Genomic DNA, 17,229 nt, shown 5'->3' with positions numbered 1-17,229 from the left:
CTGGGGCTCTCGCGCCCCTGTCTCCTTCTGCAACCGATCCGCTCAACCGTGCACAAGACCCACGGGCTATGAGGAAGACAGGGCGAGGGAGTGTGTGTGTGTGTGTGTGTGTGTGTGTGTGTGTGTGTGTGTGAGAGAGAGAGAGAGGCCCGCGAATACATGTGCACCCCCCCCCCCCCCCCCCCCCCCAAATAAGAGGCTAAATAAAGAGAGATTCTTTAAAACTGAATCCATCAGCCAGACACGTGGAACAAATGAGTTGTCCTCTCTGCAGGAGCCGCCGCCCCCTTTATTGGTTTGCCTTTTTAACACGAAGGGCAAATCCGGCGCGGTCACCGCACCTAATGACGTGTCCCGAAAGTTCGAAAAGAACGGACGAGAGAAGAAAAGAAGAAAACTGAAAGACTCTGCGCGCCCGAATCACCCGCGAACAGTAAGCCCCCTGGGCGCGGATGTACACTGGGTGTTTGTTCGCCACCAGCAAACGAACCGGTTCGGTAAGAACTAGTTATAAAGGATCAAAAAGAGTGGACAAGGCTGTTTTTGTGCAAATGAGTGGATTCTTACTTTCTGGGAGAAGTGTAGATTCCCCCCCCCCCCCCCCAAGAAAAAAACAAAAAAACAAAAAACTAGGTACTCCTGAAATCTCAGAGTGGTTTTGATGTTATAGCCCATGAGCTCAGAACACACTGTTTACAAAAAAAACCCAAAAAACAAAAACCCTCCAACCTTTTATGACTTACAAAAACAAAAAAAAGACATTATCAGTCACAAAAAGGAAACTTGCAATTCTTATGGGTGCAACACTGGGCTGATATTGCAAAAGTAAATGGGGGAAAAAAAACGTAAAGGGTAAACAGGAGGATAAAGGTTTGTCATGGTTAATGGGTCGGGGCAGACTTTATCTCAAATCTACAGGCCCAACAACACGTTGTGATAGAGAATGTCACAAAATACTGGGGAATAAGTATGCCAGTGATGGAGTCTTTTACCAACACCTCTGTCATCCAGGAACCACTGGCCACCTGGGACACATCACCAATGCCTGTTGTCAGTTTTAGTATGAACAGGAAGATTTGTCCATTCATTGAGATGATCTGGTCTCATGGAATAAATAACCAGGAGGGTTTCTGCTCCAGGTTCTCCCGACACACACAGAGAGAATATTTTCTCCATTTGGCAAAGACATGGGTGATGGACATAAAGGGGCAGGTGGGGTATTTAAACATGGAGCGGTATTTAAAACACGGAGCGGTATTTACCCAATTTCCCGCCTCCAGGCGTGCTCTCTTATTCGCCTCATCATGGGTGTGGGAGTTTGAACGTTTCTTCCAAACATCTGTAGGCACTCATGTCCAGGTCCCTGGAGGCCTAGAATAAGATACTGCTCCATCTCTGACAGAAACACACACATAATAGTACAATTACACCCCTGCTCCTCAGTCTTGTTCCCTGGACCTGGACATCCTCTGCAATCTGCAGTTCAGTGCTATTGGTCCAATCGTGCCTCCTGACCGCTCCCTCCCTACCTCCATCTCTCTCTCTCTCTCTCTCTCTCTCTCTCTCTCTCTCTCTCTCTCTCTCTCTCTCTCTCTCTCTCTCTCTCCCCTCTTTCTGATTTCTTTGTATAGACAGAAAAGAGATTCAAAAGAGAGGAGCTTTTTATTCAGGGTGGGAAAATATATCACCAAGTGCAATGGTTCGTTTCACACACGCACACACACACACACACACACACACAGAAAGACAAGAAAGGCAATTTTCGCAACATCATCATAAATTACAATTTTCAATGTAATAGTTATTGCATATATTTGGATTTAGATTAAATAATATACTATTCCCAACATCAGATGGTTGAATTCTAATGAAAGTAAAATCATCAGAAATCTCTGATGGCTGAAAATAACTCCCCAACCTGCCCCATGTGTAAGTACAGGGTAAACCAAGTTAAAGCTGAAATATTAAAAATGCTTTACCTAAGAAGTGAAACATGCGGCAATTTTTTACAAAATACGAGCACGTTTTCAAGTACATTTTCCAGCATTGCCTTCACACTGTGATTAAACAGAATGATAATATAGTGGTGATAATATATAGCGTGCATTTGGTTTAGTCGCCAACATACACAGTTCACTCAGAGTGATTTCTACCCATAATGTTGTTTACGGTCTTATGAGGGCAGTTTTATGGAGACAGCATTCCTGAACAGATCTAAAGCGTTTCTGTCCCAGCAGGAGTTATCGGCTCAGTTCTGAAAAACTGACAAACAGAATGCAGTTTGTTTTATACGCCAACAGGTGAGAAAAAAATTAACATACAAGGTTGAAGTAATTTTAGATAACCATGACAGTCCAGCAACTGATCGTGACAGATTACACCATACACCGTAGAACTACCCACAATCCCTTGCTCTGGAAGAAAATACACAGCTGTAAATTTTAACAACTGGTGCCTTGAGTTATTTTTTTCTTTTCTGATGGCTGCTTCTGCAAGCCATACAATATCCTAATCCAAACCGAGTATGGCACTTTGTGAGGGTCTAAATCAGTAAACCCCCCTTTTTATTGACGTTATAAAAAAATGCAATCCTGGGAATGTCTGGTGCACCTATATCAGGAAATTGGTTTCTATATATCTAAAGAGCAGGATATAGGCAAGCACTATAAGGGGAGGAGGTGTCATCTCAGGGTGGTGGCTCCTGGAGGGATTTCTCTCTTCATTTCAGAGCGTCCTGCTCCAGTTTCACAGCCTACACTGTGGGCTGAGGCAGAAAGACTGGGGAAAATAACAAGGTGAAATCAATTGTGTGGATGGCAGCTCCGTCTTATTGGACTCCGTTTGTGTGGTTTTACACTGAGGCTCTGGTAGAATGGATTCCCTGTCAGTCCATAGCTCATAGTAACACCACACAAAGGGCAAGGGCTGGATGCTTCAAATGGGAGTATCCATCCAGCTCACTGGTGTTAAGGAAAAGTGATTTCAATGTGACTAAATAAAGGTGCTGACTGACTGACTGATTGACTGAATGAATGAACATTCATTCATTCATTCATTCATTCGAACAAATGATCCTTGCTCTAGTCATTCTGCTGTTTAGTTCCAACCCTACTGCAGCACGCCAGGGTTTATTAAATTGAAATGTTACTGAAAACCTTGATTAGCTGGATGAGATGATCATTTACATTTACATTTACGGCATTTAGCAGATGCTCTTATCCAGTGCTTTGTCATTTACTCATAGAATACATCCTAGTACAGTATAGTAGGTTAGAATCAAATATACCAATGAACTAGAATACTGTAGAATACAGGGATGAATGCTTATGCCTAGAAGTGCAAAATACATAAGGTCTATCTTAAACAATGATAAGTGCTATATACAATAAGTGCTAGAGTTTGTTAAAAACATAAACAGTTCCCTACAATAAGTAATAAATTAGTCAGTCAATATGGGAGCAGTGTCAGTTGTCCTTTAAATATTCCACAAATAGATGGGTCTTCAGTCTGCGTTTGAAGACTGCAAGGGACTCTGCTGTCCGGACAGCAAGCAGGAGTTCATTCCACCATCTTGGAGCCAGGACAGAAAACAGTCTCGATGCTTGTCGTCCATGAGACCTGAAGGTATTTCAAACCGAGCCGTACTTGAGATTGGAAGTACTCGAGGTATAGATCGGGCTTTGACCATTGACCTCATGTATAAAGGGGCTGGTCCATTTTTGGCTTTGTAGGCAAGTATCAAGGTTTTAAATCTGAAGCGTGCAGCTACAGGGAGCCAATGAAGGGAGCACAGCAGTGGAGTAACGTGTGAACTTTGGAAGATTGAAGACCATTCGTGCTGCTGCATTCTGGACAAGTTGTAGAGGTTTGATGGTCTAGCTTTGAGATCACAAGAGACTGCACAAGCACCTGGGTAGCTTCCTGCGAAAGAAAGGGTCGAATCCTTCATATGTTACAAAGGAGGAATCTGCAAGCCCGGGTTAGATTAGAAACATGAGCTGAGAATGACAACTGGTTGTCCAAAGTTACACCCAGGCTACGGGCAGCTTCTGATGGTGATACCAGGGAGTTCTCAAAGGAAACAGTAAGGTCATGGTAAGGGTTGGGAGTACCTGGGATGAACAGAAGCATAGTTTTACTGGGGTTGAGCTTCAAGTGGTGGACTGTCATCCATGACGCAATGTCAGTCAAGCATGCCGAGATACGTCTGGAGACCTGCGTGTCAGAGGGTGGAAAAGAAAGAAATAATTGAGTGGCATCGGCATAGCAGTGGTAGGAGAAACCATGAGAAGATGGTGATACATCACCAAGAGAACGAGTCTACAAAGAGAAGAGAAGGGGGCCCAATACTGAGCCTTGTGGAACACCAGTAGAGAGTCTACATGGTTTGGATGCGGATCCTCTCCATATCACCTGATAGGACCATCTATCCAGATAGGACTGAAACCATCTCCAAGCAGAGCCAGTCACACCAAGCCTGGAAAGAACAGAGAGAAGATCGATGTGGTTCACTGTGTCAAAGGCTGCTGAAAGGTCTAGAAGAATCAAAACAGATGACTGTTTGGCAGCTTTAGCAGCATGAAGTTTCTCAGTCACCGCTATGAGGGCTGTTTCTGTAGAATGTGCCGGTTTGTAGCCAGACTGATTGGGATCATGCAGCTGGTTCTAGGTGAGAAAAAGAGACAATTGATTATAAACTGCTCGTTCAAGGGCTTTTGAGAGGAAAGAGAGAAGTGATACCGGTCTGTAGTTGGTAACGCTTGAGCTGTCAAGGATTGGTACCACCCTGGCAGTTTTGAATGCAGTAGGCACGTATCCAGAAGATAAGGAGTTGTTGATGACAGAGATGAAAGGAAGCAGATCTCTTGTGATTGTCTAGAACAGAGCAGAAAGAATCAGATCCAGCGGACATGTAGTCGGATTGCTGGAAGTCAGGAGTTGAAGAATTTCATCTGTGGAGAGAGGAGAAAAAGAAGTTGGAGAGTTGGATGTTGGGGAATGCATGTTGGTTGGAGGAGTGGGAACAGAGGAAAAGGACTGGTGGACTGCTGCAACCTTCTCCTCAGAGAGGTTGGTGAAAATCTCCGGAGTAAGAGATGAGGAAGGAGGGGGAGGGGGAGGATTAAGGAGAGAAGAAAAAATCGTGAAGAGCTTGCGTGGATCAAATGATGATAAATCGAATTTCTTTCTGTAGTAGGATGACTTTGCAGATGTTACTTCCAGTGAGAACTTGGAAAGGAGAGACTTGTATGAGCTGAGGTCTGAATCTACCCGAGATATCCTCCACCGCCTCTCTGTAGTCCTTAGTTCTCTCCTGTGGCAGCGAAGTGTTTCTGTTAGCCAGGGGGCAGGTGGGGAGGACTTAGTGGGTCTAGAGGAGAGAGGGCACAGAAGAGTCATTGGTGAGGAGAGTATAGGAATGAAAGTATTTGTAACTATATCCAAAGAGAGAGGATGGAGAGTCAGGGTGAGGAAGGGTGGACAAAATAGTAGAAGGGAAGAGGGAGTTATGGAGTGCAGATTGCGACGGAGGAAGGAGGAACATGTTGGGGAGGACTGGATGGAAAGAGAAGGAAGGGAGAGAGAGAAGGATAGAAAGTGATGGTCCGAGAGGTGGAGGGGGGCGACTGCGATGTCCGATGTTGTGGTGGTGCGGGTGAAGATCAGGTCCAGAACATTGCCCGCTTTGTGAGTCAGAGGAGAGTGGTTGAGGGTGAGGTCAAATGCTGTCAACTGTGGAAGGATGCAGGAGGAATGCAGCTTGTCTGATGGAAGGTTGAAGTCTCCAAGGAGAATGAGTGGATTTCCTTCAATGGGGAATTGACTCAGGAGGATGTCGAGCTCATCAATGAAGTGATCTAGGGAACCTGGAGGGCGGTAGATGACAATGATAAGAAGTTTGGTGGGGAAAGACACTGTCATGGCATGAAATTCAAAAGAGGAGATGGAAAGTGTAGAGAAAGAAAGTGGAGTGAAACGCCACTCTCGGGACATTAATAAACCTGTGCCACCACCCCTGCCGAGACGCCTCGGAGAATGTGTGGATGAAAAGGCAGAGGACAGGGAAGCCGGAGTCGCCGAGTTCTCAGGGGTGATCCATGTTTCTGTCAGAGCCAGGACATTTAGGGATGCTAATGCTGAGATGAAGTCAGCCTTGATCAGGAAAGAAATGTAACATAAAAAAGCACACAGGGCTTTAATGTGGAAACACACAGAAATAAAATGTTTATGAAAGTTCCTAAATTTATTAAAAGTACTACTGTACAGTTCGGTATTTATGATGCAAGTTTCTAACCCCATTATAAATGAATGGATAAAGAGGCTCATATAATGCTGTTTCTCTTAGGATAGATTTTGTGTAAAGTGGATCAGATACTTGGCCTCTATACAACACCTCTCTCTGTCCCTATATATAAATCTATGACACTGTAGGCTGGTTTTTAGCCCTCTGTTTCTCATTGGACTGATACAATATCCAACATAACCTTCTGCAGTTTTCCTCTATTTTGCAAAAACACCAAGCTGGTCCACTGCTGTGATCGCATCACATGATCAATATATGTAATATACCTGAAACCTATTAGCTAGTGTCTGAGAGCCATCACATCATCTCTGCAGGGGGCTGTCCTGCAGCTGCAGGGTTGGGCATTCTTGTAATAAAACCTCCCAGAATTCTGATCTCGGTGTGGTTTGAGTCCTTTAATACTAATGTATTGTATTGACAGAGAGCAGCTGATGATATACCAGTAAATTTTCTTGTATACCACAGGCCCAAACTCCTTGTATATCAGCCTGTATAACAGCACCATCAGTCAGAGGAAAATGCCAAGATAACTGGGTTGTGAATGAGTCTGTGTCTCAATGGGGGAAGAGTTCAGTATGAATAATCCTGGTCTGTGGTATTTCTACATCACGTGGGGGAGGAAATGGATTAGAGTTAATAATAAACATCATAATATGATCAACATTTACTACATGAAGATGTTTACCAATAACGAAGTACGGCCTGTTAATTTACATCCCCAGCAACATCTGGATGGCATTGTGACAGATGTGCCCTGTCATTACTGTTTGAATAGGTTCAACTGCTTGATTAATAAAGTAATCTAAAGGTGATACGTGCCTTTGGCTAAACTGGATACTGCTTGTTCCCTTATTATTTTATGTATATTTTGTATTATGTATATTATAATATTATGTATATTATAATATTATGTATATTCTACAGTGGGAATGTACCTTTCATGTCTTCAAACAATGTCATATTATCACATAAGCTAGGCAAGGACATTGGGGTTCTTCAGAACCTGTTCTAGTGGTTAACTTCCCAAAAGAACAAGCCAAAAACTTCATCTGATCTTTCTAGAGCAGGTAGAGTGACTTGCTGGCAACTCCAGAGTCTTGGGTTCAATTCCCACTCACACTACTTATAATAAATATGTCATCTTTTGACAAGAGCGTCTGCCAAATGCTGCAAATGTAACAAGACCTTCCAAGTTGATTAAATGTAATGTCTTGATTATATAATAGTAAGTTTAGTGCATTAGTCTTAGTCTTGTGTGAGATGCATAAACGTGGCTATAAATAGGTGGGCGTGGCTATAGTCAGGCTTTTACTATCTGTTATTTATTATGGGCATTTTGAGTGTAAATCAGAAAGGCTTTTAGTTTGCCAGGCTTTTAGAATGTACAGTGTTTTAGAAATTAAGTTCAAAAACCAGAAAAAAAAAACCATATTACATTTAAGAATAGAAGTGTCACAATGGAAACATGAATCTCACAATGCAGACAGCGGTCTGTGAATGAAGCGGTTTGCGCATCACCACCTGTATTTCCAAAAATGACATGACATCAACATCCCAATAGGCCTAAAATAAAGTAGGACTTTATGCAACTATTAATAAATGACCTCAATAAAAATTCACATTTATATGCTAGATGAACTATGCACGAGCAAAGCCTTACGTTTAAGGCGTTTAATTCTGCTTTCCACCAGTTTAATATGTAATTTATTTATTTCACCTTGGTGCTAGTTAAAGTAATTGATTAAGTGGGACTGATATTAATTGCTTTTGATACACATCTCAAAACCATGAATACCTCTCGGCTCTTTTGGGCATGGGGGTCCTTTCCATGAAACCGATTGGCCGTTGCGTGTTTCCGGGGGCTCGGAGACACCAGTGACGTCACATCCGCAGCGAGAGTGGGTGAGAATGGCCGCCAGTGGAGGTGAGATCTTTACGGCTGTTTCCCTTCAAGATTCAAAGTTATTCTTCAGTTTTCCCCTAACCATTTGCGTGTCAATTATTCCCAGTCCTCCAGCATGACTCTGCGATCCGTTGCGCTTACGCGAATTTCTTTTATGCGATCAACATGAATGACTGTTTATAAGGCAGCCAGAAAAGTACAGACGGCTATACTAGCGTAGCCAGGCTAGCTGCGCTCGAGGCAGCGGTTACAAACACTCCAGCCTTTGTAGTCGTTACCTTTACCTACGTCTCGTGTCGCCACTTGTTATCGTTTTAAAATACTAATTTAACAACATAACGATTTATCTCTGTCAAGACACGATTATCTTTTGTCCATTCAAGAGACAGCCGGCAAAATGGGGCTAATAAACCTAGTCGCCTAGCATCCAGCTCAGTCCAGTGTAGAGACGTTATTTCCTCACAGAGACGCTGTTAGCCAGTGAGCTAGCACACATATTCACTCACAATAACCCGTTTACCAGTTTGACTAAATTACTTTTAACGGTGCTAATTAGTTTAGTCAAGCAAGTCAATTGCCATCAACACAAACTTCACCTTAAGCGTGTTTACTCAGCTTAATACTGAACTGGTTAATGTTAGCTGAACTAGGTTTGCTGGTTGTCTAGAGTAACTGGTCCACATTTATGTCGAGTGTTTCCTGTGAGGGGCTTTTCTTACACAAAAGTTGGCCAAGTACATCTACATCTCCCAGCTAACGCTAACCAGCTAGCAGCACTAAACCGCTGGCTAAATTCAGACAGAATTATGTTCGGTGTTAAGAGTTCAGAGGGTTTTTTTTCTTTGATTTTCTTAAGTTGTGGGTTGTATTTGATGATGACCGTCGAATCCGGAGCGAAGACCATCTATGCTAGTTCGGTTAGCCGTGTAACAAGTGCGTTAGCATAATTCACCGACTAGCTCAACTAGCCGGCCAGTTACGTTTACCTGGCAAGATATCAGGGTTTTAACAGTCCAGAGGGGCGTGTGTGTAAAGTTACCGAGGGTGAGGCCGTCACCAATAACTTCTGCACTTGTGTTGATTTACTTATAACGTAAAAACAGACAGCAATGACGACAGATCTTGTGAAGTTTGGGCGGCATGGACATTTTGGACGGTGCCAAAGGAACGAAAGTAATAAAACGGCGTACCTGTCCATCATATAGGTGACCCATTCTATTGAACACCCGGACCTGACCTACCGCATCGAAACCTCAAATCACCTGTAGCCACGTTACACCGACAGATAGGGGAGACGTAACAGCAACCTCGTATCTATAAGCATAACAGCAGTAGCGTTGAGACACAGTCGCGATCTGCCTTAAACATGCAAGTCTCCTACATTCGCTGCGCCGCTTCCGAGAGAGGTCCCCGCAAACAAGGCCTTCTCACAGGTTTACCTGAACTATGTAACAGTGGTTAACAAAATATGCTGGCCATCCGACCACTGACTAGTTTTAAGCAGTTTGAGGTTATGCTTATTCGGACCTTTGCCCTGTATATCCATACGTTTTCCCAACACTGTCTTATTAAACCGGTATGTACGCAGCTAGCGACGGCTAACACCCGAAATTTTATGTAGGGTGGTGGTGGTGATTTTATTATATATATGTGGTTAAATCCACCACACAGACTATTTTTTTTTCATGCCGTTGGATTTTAAGGTTTATAGTTTACAGTAAACCTCATCTGGCAAACTGCTGCTGTTTGTGTTGCGTTCACTACAGACGTTGGAAAGCTGTTACAGGTACAGAATGGGACGCCAGCAAGCACAAGCTACAACGGCGTAGACGCCCTGCATGCGTGCACCGTCCTACAGCAGCTGAAGGCCCTGTACGATGAAGCGCAACTGACTGACATCGTCGTGGAGGTGGATCATGGCAAGACCTTCTCCTGTCATAGAAACGTACTGGCCGCGATCAGCCCTTACTTCAGGTAGGGGCTCGGCAAATGCTGTGGGGTCCTCTGGGTGGTGTCTCGTCTGGTGGAGGGAGAAAGAGGCACTTGGGTGTAACCTGAAGGCCAGCCAGCCTTCGGGTGACTGGAAACAGATGTGTTGGAGGACAGGGAAACTCCAAAAAAACAAAACAAAACTGAAGAGCACTGGGAAAAACCATTACATTCTTATTGAATATGAAAATAATTCCTTTAGTGCACTGCACAATAGAACTGGGACTGTGTCCAAGATAAATATGTAACCAGACAAAGCATGGTGAGTTGAGAGGTATGCCCACTGATTTTAGGAAGCGCTGTACTATAGCTGCTTTGTGTAATGATGGTTCGTTCTTCCTTTTTTTTTTGGTTTGGCTCATAAGTTGCTGAAGGTTTCAGAGCAGGAAGTGCACAGAGATTGCATCATGAGTTTCTCCGCAGGACTTGGTCACAATATTTGGACTAAACACTAGTAAACTGTTGTGTCCTGTCCTTCAGTCATTTTCCTACTGTAGTCAGAAACAAATTAGTGCTCCATCACTAATACATACACACACACGTGTAACTTTTGTTACTAACAACCTTTGCTCAGACTTGTCTTTTTTCTTTTTTTTTCTCCCTTTTATTTTTTGGGTGTACACCTCCCTGCCTTTGGGCTCCATGTCCTTTGCTTTTTGCTCCACTTCTCAGATCAATGTTCACCAGTGGCCTTACAGAGAGCAGCCAGCGAGAGGTGCGTATTGTGGGCGTGGAGTCCGAGTCCATGCGCCTGGTGCTGGACTACGCCTACACGTCGCGTGTGGCACTGTCCGAGTGCAACGTGCAGGCCCTGTTCACGGCAGCCAGCATCTTCCAGATCCCGGCGCTGCAGGACCAGTGTGCCCACTTCATGATCAGCCGCCTGGACCCGCAGAACTGCATTGGTGTGTTCATGTTCGCAGACGCCTATGGTCACCAGGAGTTGCGTGAGCGTGCGCAGGACTACGTGCGCAAGAAGTTCCTGTGCGTGGTGCGCGAGCAGGAGTTCCTGCACCTGACCAGTGAGCAGCTGGTGGGAATCCTCAACAGCGACGACCTCAATGTGGAGAAGGAGGAGCACGTGTACGAGAGCATCGTGCGCTGGCTGGAGCACGACCGGCCACGCCGCGAGGCACACGTGGCGGATGTTTTCGCCCGCTGCGTGCGCCTGCCGCTGCTTGATGAGGCCTTCCTCAGCTGCATTCCGCCCGCCTTTGCCTCAGTGCTGTCCCGCGAGCGCACGGACAAGACCCGGCCGACAGGCTGCCCGCAGCGCCTGGGCATGACCGCCTCCGAGATGGTCATCTGCTTCGATGCGGCGCACAAGCACTCAGGGAAGAAGCAGACGGTTCCCTGCCTGGACACGGTCACGGGGAAGGTCTACAAACTCTGCAAGCCCCCCAACGACCTTCGAGAGGTCGGCATCCTCGTCACCTCCGAGAACGACATCTTTATCGCCGGTGGCTACCGGCCCAGCAGCAGCGAGGTGGCCATTGACCACCGCGCTGAGAGCGACTTCTGGCAGTACGAGCATGCTGGCAACCGCTGGCTGGCACGCTCACCGCTGCTCCGCGCGCGCATAGGCTGCAGGCTCGTGCACTGCTGCGGCAAACTCTATGCCCTCGGCGGCCGCGTCTACGAGGGCGACGGGCGCAACGCCCTCAAGTCCGTCGAGTGTTATGACGCCAGGGACAACTGTTGGACCGCCGTTAGCCCCATGCCGGCTGCCATGGAGTTCCACAGTGCCATCGAGTACAAGGACCGCATCTATGTTCTCCAAGGTCAGAGGTCATTCCTAACGTCTGCCTTTTTTTAGGTCGTACTTTTACCACTTTTTCCATTCAGGATAATTGTGACGGAAGCATGCAACAAATTCAAGTTTCAAGTTTGGTTTATTTGTCACATACATAGTCATACACAGTATAACTCGCCTTGAACTGGTTTGAGAGTGCTCTGTCCAAACTGAGGGGGAAAAAAAAAAAAAAAACGGGGTGCAGAGAGAGAGAGGTGTATATATATTAACAATATATTAATGAATAGTAATATTGAAACTTTGTTAAATTACATTACAAAAGAAACAATTACTAAAACATTTAACGATACTGTCTAAATTAAATGCATTTGCAAAACAAACAAAAAATTTCCCCCAATTTTCAGGCTTGTTTCTCATTTCCTTAGTCAGTTGTCTTCCTTCTGTTTGTAACATGCCTTGAACTGCCCTGAGAGTGAGACGCGCTGGGCGGCCAAACTCGCCCTGAGAGTGAGACGCGCTGCATGACTAAACTTGCCTTTGCGTCTCTTCAGGTGAACACTTCTTCTGCTTCGATCCGCGTAAGGACTACTGGGGCCACCTGACCCCCATGGGCGTGCCGCGCAGCCAGGGCCTGGCCGCCCTGCACCTCGGCCACATCTACTACATCGCCGGCATTTGCCGGAACCACCAGCGCACCTTCACAGTGGAGGCGTACGACATTGAGCAAAGCGTCTGGACCCGGCGGCAGGACCTGCCCTTCGAGCAGGCCGCCAGCCCCTACATCAAGGCCCTGCTGCTGGCCGGGCGCCTGCATCTGTTTGTGCGTGCCACGCAGGTCGTGGTGGAGGAACACGTCTTCCGCACGAGCCGCAAGAACTCGCTCTACCAGTACGACGAGGAGGCCGACTGCTGGGCCAAGGTCTACGAAACGCCCGACCGCCTCTGGGACCTGGGCCGACATTTCGAGTGCGTGGTGGCCAAACTGTACCCTCAGTGTCTTCAGAAAGTGCTCTGAGTGGGGCAGTGGGAATGGCAGGGAACGTGGTGCGAAGTTTGGGGTGGCTGGTTTTGTTTTGTTTTTTTTGTTCGTTTGTTTTTGTTTTTTTGGGGTTTTTTTGTGGAAGGGGGTTGGTCCTTGCACCCCCACCCCCGCTGCATATGGTGCTGACCAAGTCCCCAGATGTGCAAGTGCTGGTGTTGGAGTTGATTGATCGGTGAACTTGCAGGCTGTGCTCATCAGAGAGACGGCATTATTTTAACCGGAGAGACGCGCATGCCACATCCCGCCGCCCCCTGCTTGTTTTTACAGTCAAAACAAACAAATTCTAAGTGCAATTATCATTATAGTTCGCAAACCTGTGTTGAGCCATTTATTTTGGTTTTGTTTTGGGTTTGTTTTTTTTACCTTGTATCTCAGACGTACACCCTGGCAGTTTGTGGTGGTGCTTTGCTGTTTTTTCTGCTGGTTTGTCAGCATGCGTTGTTGAACACAGAGTAATACAGGATGTCTTTATTTTGTAAAGGACAGGCAGTGTGTTTTTTGCAACAGAAATATTGAAAGTAATAAAAATATAAATACTTCTATACGGGTATGATGGCCTAGGGAGCTCACTGTTGGGTAGCTAACATCGCAACACTGACTTTTCTTTAACTCATTTTCTTTGATTTGGCCTCTTTTATGACCTAGTCGTTAGGTAATCCTTAATCTTGTTGAATTGCCAAGTTGTTTAGGTGACATTTTGGGTATTTTTGTTGGTTTGTTTGGGGGTTTCTTTTTTTTTAAATTTTAAAATACTTTGTGTTTCTTTTTTTTTTTTATTTTTTTTTTTTTAAGTGTCATCCTGACAAGCTTTCTGCTGCCACTGCAGTTATGTTTATTTGGTTTTGGAATTTCATCTCCCCCGTACGAGTCTTGTCATCACCTGGTTCAGTGTTTTATGCTCCAGCCATCTCTCTGTCTCTCTCTCTCTCTCTCTGTCTCTCTCTCTCTCTCTCTCTCTCTGTCTCTCTGTCTCTCTCTCTGTCTCTCTGTCTCACACATAAAAACAAACTAAAACCCCTCCACCTCCAGGACTAATCCTCAAGCATTCAGTGAGTTTACTGGTGTGTCAGAACGGAACACAACACTAAACTTCTGAACTGTTGTGGTCTTTGAGACACCAGTGCAACTTCAGGCCTGATGTATGGTTCTTAATTAACACCTAGTTTTGTGTCACCGGCCGCGTTGTTAGTGAGGTTGTAACATTAACTTCAGTCTCCATATTGGAGAGAAGCAGGAGAGGCCAGGGTCCGTCAGCAGCAGGACTGGGGTTGTGGGCTTGTGACTCAAGTGTCATTATAGCATGGGTTCCTCAGCCACATACACACTCACTCAACCCCCCCCCCCCCCCCCCCCCCCCTTGTGAGTCTCTAGCGCAGTCCTTCCCTCTGTGAATTTGAGAATCTGTGAGTTAAAATGAAGGTAACTTTCCTTTCCAACATGGACTCGCCAAAGTGTGACCCCAATTGGTTTCACCCACCTGGGACTTTGACTTGGTCGCATGCCTTCCGTGCTGAGGGGGCAGCGGAGAGACATGAACTCCAAATCGGGCAGTAAATGTTGCTGACTGCCAAAACTCTGCTGGTGCCGTTGTACGAGGACTGGGCAGAGATGCTCACCAGTTCACCAAGGTCGTCGTGTCCGCAAGCCGACACAAGCATGGGCCCGCTGGACTGCCGTAGGCTCCTGGCCGCCTGTCCGTGGAAGTGTCTCTGGCATGAACTCTGTCATGGGATGGCTCCCTCTCTCAGTGGGAGGTGTGCATTAAAGAAACCACAAGATTCTTCCTGTTAGCAATAAGCACATCTGTTTTAATGCTCTCCAATTTGGGTGGGGGCATGTATAATATAAATGTTAGAAACTCACACAAGATTTTATTGTGGTTGGGTAGAAGTGCGGCATTATGAGTGCCTGGAGAGAGTCACGGGGGTGAGACCCGTGCCTGGCTGTACCTCAACACAGAGTCTTACCTTACACTCCATGTTACACTAAGGCACTTTAATGGAGCCTCCTCTCCCCCCTGGCTTTGCAAGGATGGCGTTTCCTTGGAGCGTCATGACCGCAGCAGTGATGTCCTGGCCCTCCTGTGCAAACGCTGTCGCGAATCTGCTGGCTGGTGTCAAAACATGGAAACTAATTTTGAATAATTTTGGAGCTGCCTTTTTTTTTTTTCTTTGACAATCTTTGTTTTTTGTGTTCGTTTTCTCTCAAAATTCAGCCACTGGGTTAAAGTCTGTACCAGTTAGAGCATTTTGTTTGGTTTTGCCCATTTTATTTCTCATATGCAGGTTATTTATGGCATACTGATGTTGCACTACATTCTCTCTCTCTCTCTCTCTCTTAAAGCAATCTCATAAACAACCTGCCGTTTCCAAAAACAGAGCATAGAGCTGGATGTGACCGGAGCACAGTTCTGTTTCTCTTTCTGCCGAGTTGAAGCAGTGATCTACCACACCTGCGTGCTCCGCCTCGGGGGACTGGTGGACGGACTCCTTCACTCTGTGATTTCAGTGCAATAGGGCGCCCTTGTCAGACTCGCCCCAAAGCTCGGTAGCACGTAAACCACAGACAGACCACTCTCAGGATTAATTACTGACACCCAGTACTGTACTGACTATGGTTTGATAACATGGAAATATGCTGTAACATGCGTTTGCTGGTTTTGCACAGGTTTTTCTTTTTATTTTATTTTGGTGTGGTTTGGTTGATTATTTCCTTCACCTTTTTCAACTTGAATAATAGATTTTTTTTTTTTTTTTTTTTTTTGCTTGTTTTCCAGATGTGATTTATTTTTTATTTTAAATATAGATGCATATAATTTGACAGGTTTGTTAGGTGATTGACAAAATGTGGAAACCACCTTTTTTTTAATTATTAAATAAATGATACCTCTTTTGTGTTAATGGGTTACCCAGTGATTGCATTATTATCAGACAACACAAAGCATTACAGACAGTAGCTGCATCAGCAGTTCTATTTTAATATATCTTAACACATGTCATCTTGTCGAAGTGTTATGTAAGCTTTGAAAGGGTTTTGTGAACTCTCCTTCCCAGCGTGTCGTCTGCTACGAGCGCACATGTGGCAGCTGTCTCATCCTTCACCCTTCATCACCCGCTGAGAGGCTACATATCGTATTCCTCTTTTAGTTTTTATATATATTTTATTTATATATATATATATATATATATATACACACCCCACACCCCCTGTATGCTTTTATTTGCCTCTATATGGTGTCAGCAAATGTATGTTGGTCTTTACTGTGAAATTCACATTGCACATAATTTGAAAATATTAATAAAAAAAAAAAGTTAAAACTCCCTTTAACGATCTTGTGTTGGTTGAGATCAGCAGCATAGCTGTCTTTGTGTTTGTTAGGTCACACCCATAATTAACATGATTAAACATTTATGTAATGTGTGAGGGTGGAGTTTCTGGCTTTCAAAAGCTGAATTTCCAAGGATCTTTCCTTAAGTTTGCAGCGGGTATGTTAGACATTTTAATGACGCACCTCTGATTGTTTAACGTACTGAGCTTAGGAGGAACAGAGAAACGGCTACCCGTTGGCCTGGCTGCACTTCTCCAATCCAAAATTGATATTTCATTTGTTCTGATTTCTTTATCGTGGTGTTTCTGATGGGAAGAGCAATGACGTGTTACTGGGGGAAAACCAAGCCGCGTCCTGTGGCTGTTTCCTCGGACACTTGGAGGAAGTTCAGGGTCGTGCTGTCTGCCCAGGGTCATACCGCTCTGGGAATGCCGTCTGCTCGGGTTCGTACTTTTCCTGGGAATGCTGATCGCTCAGGGTCGTACCACTCCTGGGACTGTTCGCTCTGGGAATTCTGTTTGCTCAGGGTCATACCGCTCTGGGAATGCTGTTTGCTTTGGTTTGTACTGTTCCTGGGAGTGCTGATTTGCTCAGGGTCTTACCACTCCTGGGAATGTTTTACTCTCTGATAAGTGTACCATTTGATATCTAGTGTCCTGGAGCGGCACAGGCTGGTAATGTGTGTTTTTAAATCCAGTTCGACAGGCTCTGGGTGTGTTTTTGTCAGGTCAGCCCTTAATAGATGGAGAATAAAACTGAGTGCAATATGTCCTGAGTGAACACTAATAAGTGTATAATAATGCCATGGGTTTGAAAAGAGAACCAGGTATAGATCACTGTCAACACATTAATCATCGTCAATAAGTGGATGTCATGTGATATTGACTGGCACTGTCAAACACTGATTGAC

The 17,229-nt window shown here is 45.1% G+C and overlaps 1 protein-coding gene across 1 annotated transcript; it reads left to right on the top strand.

Annotated features, from left to right (window-relative positions):
- Window positions 1–8,202: 8,202 nt before the first annotated feature.
- Window positions 8,203–14,320, top strand: kbtbd8 (kelch repeat and BTB (POZ) domain containing 8). The gene is made up of 4 exons (XM_027015489.2): window positions 8,203–8,228; window positions 9,974–10,181; window positions 10,869–11,977; window positions 12,501–14,320. The coding sequence occupies exons 1-4, from the start codon at window positions 8,213–8,215 to the stop codon at window positions 12,962–12,964; spliced, it is 1,797 nt and encodes a 598-aa protein (XP_026871290.2). The 5' UTR covers window positions 8,203–8,212; the 3' UTR covers window positions 12,965–14,320.
- The last annotated feature ends 2,909 nt before the right edge of the window (window positions 14,321–17,229 follow it).

Source organism: Electrophorus electricus, chromosome 20 (assembly GCF_013358815.1).
Source record: "Electrophorus electricus isolate fEleEle1 chromosome 20, fEleEle1.pri, whole genome shotgun sequence".
NCBI classification, from domain to species: Eukaryota; Metazoa; Chordata; class Actinopteri; order Gymnotiformes; family Gymnotidae; genus Electrophorus; species Electrophorus electricus.
The sequence above is the reverse complement of the archived record's forward strand: the minus strand, read 5'-3'. Positions and strand labels throughout refer to the sequence as shown.